Below are 5000 nucleotides of genomic sequence, written 5' to 3'. Positions count from 1 at the left end.
CTTCCAGAGCGTTCCTAGCTGCTCTGGCTCTGCTCTGTTTGCTGCTGCTGGTTGTGATCATCGTCGGCTTCTGTGAGTGTGTGTGTGTGACACTCTGGGCTTCATCAATATATGAAATCACACCAAATACAGCTGTTCATTATTATTATTATTCTTTTGAATGAGTATTCATATGATGCAAGGTAAATGTTGACTTGACTTCATGACTCCTCCTCCTGTAACTCCACACTGGCTTCCCTCTGAGAGGAGGAAATGCTGGATGTTCTCCATTCTCACTTTTATTACTTCTATTGATGTCACTCATGATTTCCTCTGGGATGGAACACATCATCACCTGACGAACATCCAGCACTAGCATGATGCTCTATGTTTAGAGTTTGATCTTGACCTGAAGTTCTTTTATCTACCTTTGTTGAACACACTTATTGTAAGTCGCTTTGGATAAAAGCGTCTGCTAAATGACCGTAATGTAATGTAATGTAATGTAATGTAATGTTTACTTTATATTCATGATGTACTTCCTGGCTCTCCACTAAAATCTTAAGTGCAATACATTCTCAAATCAAATCATTTCAAATTGTTTCTTATTCTCTGGAGAACATAAGTGAGTGTGAGAACATCTTGACTCTGGACCATCTGTCCCCTGACTGTTAGACCAGCTGAGCATCACCAATGAAAAACTCCACACCCTCATCTCCAATCTGACCAATCAGGTGAGAAACACAACCAAAGCTACAGCATTCATATCTGTCCTCAACATCTGTGTAACTATAAACTTCTTTGGTATCTTTTGATACAGAATCTCATCAGAACACCGCCGTGTGCTGAGGGGTGGAGTCTCTTTCAACAGCACTGTTATTACAAATCTACTGAGGGGAAAAACTGGACAGCCAGCAGAGAGGAGTGCAGCAGGAGGAAGGCAGACCTGGTGATCATCAGCAGCAAGGAGGAGCAGGGGAGTGCCTCCATAATGTTTATACCATAAACACAGTGTGAGACTCAACATGTAGCATGAACATGTTCAGGGCCAGTGGAGGTCAAGATCTCCACCAAAATAGTCAAGATTGTTCTATTTTGGTGGATTGGAAGATTGTTGAGTGACTCAAGTTCAACATAAGAGAGTCTGAAGAGAGAATGATTGGTGTCTCTTCTGCTAACTTCCAGAAGTTTGTCAGAAAGCTGAATGGGGCTGGAGATTCCTGGATTGGCCTGCAAAGGCCAAGAGGGAAGAAGACAAGCCAGAAGGATTCATGGAGATGGGTGGACGAATCACATCTGATGCTAACGTAAAGCCTGTTGAACAAATACCTCAGTGTACTAAACAATCAATACTTGCTTCTTCTTGAACGCACAATCCTTTGTGTTTTTTGGGATGTTCTGCAGGTTCTGGAGAGTAGATGAGGACATAAATTCAAAGATCAAGAGATTAGTGCACATCAACAGCAACGGAACTTGGACACCCAGTGAAGACGGACCCAAACAGTGGATCTGTGAGGGCGTCCAGGAGGCCAACATGTAGGCCCCCCAAATATGGATCACTGAATACTTCATCAGTTCATGAATTTCCCAATGTATTAATAAAAAAAAAAAAGTGCACATTTTCTCTGTGATCCTTCTGTAAGGGGTTTTCCTCTGATGACATCATCTCCTCATAATGTGGCTTTCCAAACATAATCTCAGTTAATGCTGCCATTGTCTCATTAACATTGATTTCTTCAGTGCTTTGTACATTTGTGATGTGACGTATGGACCCTGGATGAGCTCACAGGGGGAAACTAAAGCCTGGGAGCAGATAAGATATCTGTTTTTAAGTTCTACCCTAGGGTTTGACCTTCACCGCGGCTGCAGAACACAGGAAACTTTAGACACAAGAGACAAGAGACACACAGATACAGAGAGGACACAGATCAGACAAACCGCTGCTCATATCTGACAGACCACAGCACAGAACCACCCAGCTGCTGACGCCATGGAAACAAGATAAAAAGGAGATCACTAACTCATTTAAGAAGATCCACAGTGTCTCACAACAGGGAGGAAAGTTAGATCAGAGAAACTTCACTGCACTGCCAGTAGAGAAGATGTAGTATCTCCAATAGCAAGCCCCTGCTAATGTTAGCATGGTGCCCCAAGGACAGCTGAGGCTGATGAAGCAGAGCTGAGGCTGACAAATGAAAGCAGAAGTTGATGGATAAGTCCAACACAATCCAGTTTAGTCTTGTGAATTTTGAGCTGAGCCTGACAAACTTTGGCCACCACAGCAGTGAAGATGCAGAAGTTTCTTGTTGTGACTGAAAATGCACTGCAATGAAAAACCCTCTGTGTTTGATGGGGAGAAATGAGCTCAGGGTAAGAAGACTCATGCAGGCTGAATCAAGTACCAGCATGGAGGAAATGGAGTTAGATGTTTGTCTAAGTGGTTGTTTGGATGGAGTTTCTATTGTTCTATAAGATCAAGCAGCTGTAGGTCCAGCAGGTCCTCAGTGCTGAAGAAGCAACAGGAGCTTCATGTTTAGTTTGACATCTGTGTATTTGTAGTTTATGTTAAAGTTAATTTCAAAGCTGAACATGAGCAAACTGGAAACAGGAAATGTTGGTGTGATGGTGTGTTCAAGTGCGTGTGTGTTTGTGGGTGTTTCTGATGCTGCTTCCTTGATGACTTGATCTTGCTGAAAGGTGCCTGACCCACACAGAGACAGGACGGTGACGGCACTCCACAGTCAGACCGTCGCTCTGTGCCTCTGTTTCTGTCCCTAATGTCTGCAGACGTTCCCGCGGAGACGCGTTGTTCTCTGAACGTGACGGTCCAAGAGGAGCAGACACTCTGCCAGAATGTTCGAAGTCACAACGCTGACGTTTGCTCACAGAGACGTAAGTTAACATCGACATGACACAGGAAAGGTTTCATTAGAAACTGTGAGAATATTCCACCTCCAATATTTAAAGATGGTGCTAATATAGATAGAGATATATATGTATGTATGTTTACATGTTTACATATAACTTGAAAGTGTAAATTCACAACTTCAGTGTTTTTATAAAACATACCTGACCACTTACCTGTAAAGATCAAACTCTAACTCCACCCTGTTCCATTCTACAGAGGAACCCTGGGATGACAAAGTTATCTTCACAATTCTCTTACAGCTTTGAACTTTAATAGTTGTCACCTAAAAGTTGTACCTTTAAAATGTTAAATTGGTCTTTGCACACTAACTCTTCCTGAACTTGGCCCACATGAAGACCGACTCTTTCTTCAGTCTTCTGCACCTGGCTGCTTCTACAAACCCTTTCCTGGCTGCTTCATGAGAACGTGCCTGTGTTTCCCCTGTAGGACCACACAGTGGACAGCATGGACCAACCGTCCCTAGAAACCATCGCACAGCTGTTCTGGCTGTCCTGTACCTTCTGATCCTGGCTGGGACCTTCATGCGCTGTAAGAGGATTTGATCTCATCATGTTTCCACTGCGCTCCTCAGAACGATCATCTCACGAGCTGAACGTCCTGACTTGTAGCTTAACGTCAGCCTTTGTTTTTCACCACTGGAGGGCGGTGACGAGTTTCTGATGTATGTAATGAACTTGTGACACACACACACACACACCAAGCATGAGGCTCCTCAGCTGCCGTTTGGCCAGTGTGTGTGTGTGTGTGTGTGTGTGTGTGTGTTACCAGAGCAGGCATGTAACTGACCAATCAGAGCAGAGAGGGCTTCTTGGGAGGGGTCTTAAAGAGACAGTGCCTTTTCTAGAGCAGAGGTCCGTTCTAATCACAGCAGCAGCTCTACCAAGAGGGGCACAGACTCTGAGGTGACTTCACAAACATGTTGATGATGTTTTGTTTTGTGTGTCCCACCAGATATTTTCCTGAGTTTGGACAAAGAAGCTTTGCTCCAGGAAAGAGATCAACTCCACTTCAGCAATAAGCAGCTGCAGATGAACCTGACCAACGTGACAGAGAAGGTGAACGAGCTACAGAGCAGCTTAGAGCACCTGGGCCTCATGTACAACCAATCACAGACCAGCTACATGAACCTGAGCAGGGAGTTCAACCAATTACAGCGCCAAAACAGCGACAGGTAGAGCCAACAACACAGCAGATACACACACACACACACACACACACACACACACACACACACACACTGTTAGCTGCTCCGCCTCTCACCAACACTTCAATGGCTCAACATGTGGGACACACAGCTGAAGGTCCAGGCATCAGCAGGGGAAAAGCTCAGATTGAGTTGTTTTGGTAGCCAGTCTGGATTTGTTGCGATGCCTCATGTTGATCTTATTACGGGTGTAAGCTACAGATATAAAGGCCTTTACATCAGCAGGGCACTCAAGACATGTTTCTCTATATAGGAATGTTTTTTACCATCTGTGAGTATGAAATGCATCGTTTGAAAGATTCTCTAACACGTTTGTTTTTTGGGCCCACAGGGTGCAGACGGCCACCTGGGTGCACAAACGCCCTGGTATAAGACCTCATATTTCTCCCTTCTAGATGTCCCTGGTTTGTCCTCGTCCTCACATTAACACCTTTCAGTCTCCATGTCTTTATGATGGACTCACCACTGGACCAGGCTCTCCACGATCGCCTCTGGCTCCTCTGATCCCAGGGCCTCCCTGTGCAACAACACACAAGGATCAGGAGCTGAAGAGAGTCACACTCAACGCACACAAACGTGTGTGTATTTGTGTGTGTGTATATGTGTGTGTGTGTTTGTGTGTGTGTGTGTGTATGCATGCGTGCGTGTGTGTGTGTGTGTGGGGCGGAGGGGGTCTCACAGGGGGGCCAGCAGCTCCAGGGGGGCCCTTGCTGTCCTGGGTGCAGGTGCAGGCTTTGGGCATTGACGGACAGTCGGCCTCTTTTCTCTGGACGACCAAAACACAAAGCAAATGAAATAAAGGAGCAGATCAATAATCCTGTTTCCTGTTTCCTGTTTGTGTTGTGTTTGCAGTGAAGTGTGTGATTTGTTTGAATGAACCCACCAGAC

General features: G+C 45.1%; 2 protein-coding genes across 3 annotated transcripts in view; one reads left to right on the top strand and one right to left on the bottom strand.

Moving 5' to 3' along the window:
- Nucleotides 1-1707, top strand: part of LOC142990154 (C-type lectin domain family 2 member B-like) — a 2093-nt gene extending 386 nt beyond the window's left edge. The window contains exons 2-6 of the mRNA XM_076139897.1: nucleotides 1-72; nucleotides 655-713; nucleotides 800-955; nucleotides 1165-1286; nucleotides 1384-1707. The exon at nucleotides 1-72 is cut by the window's left edge and continues 21 nt beyond it. Coding sequence (XP_075996012.1) covers nucleotides 1-72; nucleotides 655-713; nucleotides 800-955; nucleotides 1165-1286; nucleotides 1384-1519 — 545 coding nt within the window. The 3' untranslated portion in view covers nucleotides 1520-1707. The remainder of the gene's footprint in view (nucleotides 73-654; nucleotides 714-799; nucleotides 956-1164; nucleotides 1287-1383) is intronic.
- The window catches only part of LOC142990152 (collagen alpha-1(XIV) chain-like), a 19988-nt gene that overhangs the window by 5024 nt on the left and 9964 nt on the right, over nucleotides 1-5000 (bottom strand). For both annotated transcript variants that reach the window (XM_076139895.1, XM_076139896.1), the window contains exons 24-26: nucleotides 4996-5000; nucleotides 4792-4878; nucleotides 4576-4629 (exon numbers count right to left, since the gene is read on the bottom strand). The exon at nucleotides 4996-5000 is cut by the window's right edge and continues 73 nt beyond it. In XM_076139895.1, the coding sequence (XP_075996010.1) occupies nucleotides 4576-4629; nucleotides 4792-4878; nucleotides 4996-5000 (146 nt within the window). The remainder of the gene's footprint in view (nucleotides 1-4575; nucleotides 4630-4791; nucleotides 4879-4995) is intronic.

Source organism: Genypterus blacodes, unplaced genomic scaffold (genome assembly GCF_046128005.1).
Source record: "Genypterus blacodes isolate CSIRO-AG114 ecotype Tasmania unplaced genomic scaffold, CSIRO-AGI_Gbla_v1 ptg000479l_1, whole genome shotgun sequence".
In the NCBI taxonomy this organism is placed as follows: domain Eukaryota; kingdom Metazoa; phylum Chordata; class Actinopteri; order Ophidiiformes; family Ophidiidae; genus Genypterus; species Genypterus blacodes.
Note: the sequence above shows the minus strand (reverse complement) of the source record. Positions and strands in the feature narration are given on the sequence as shown.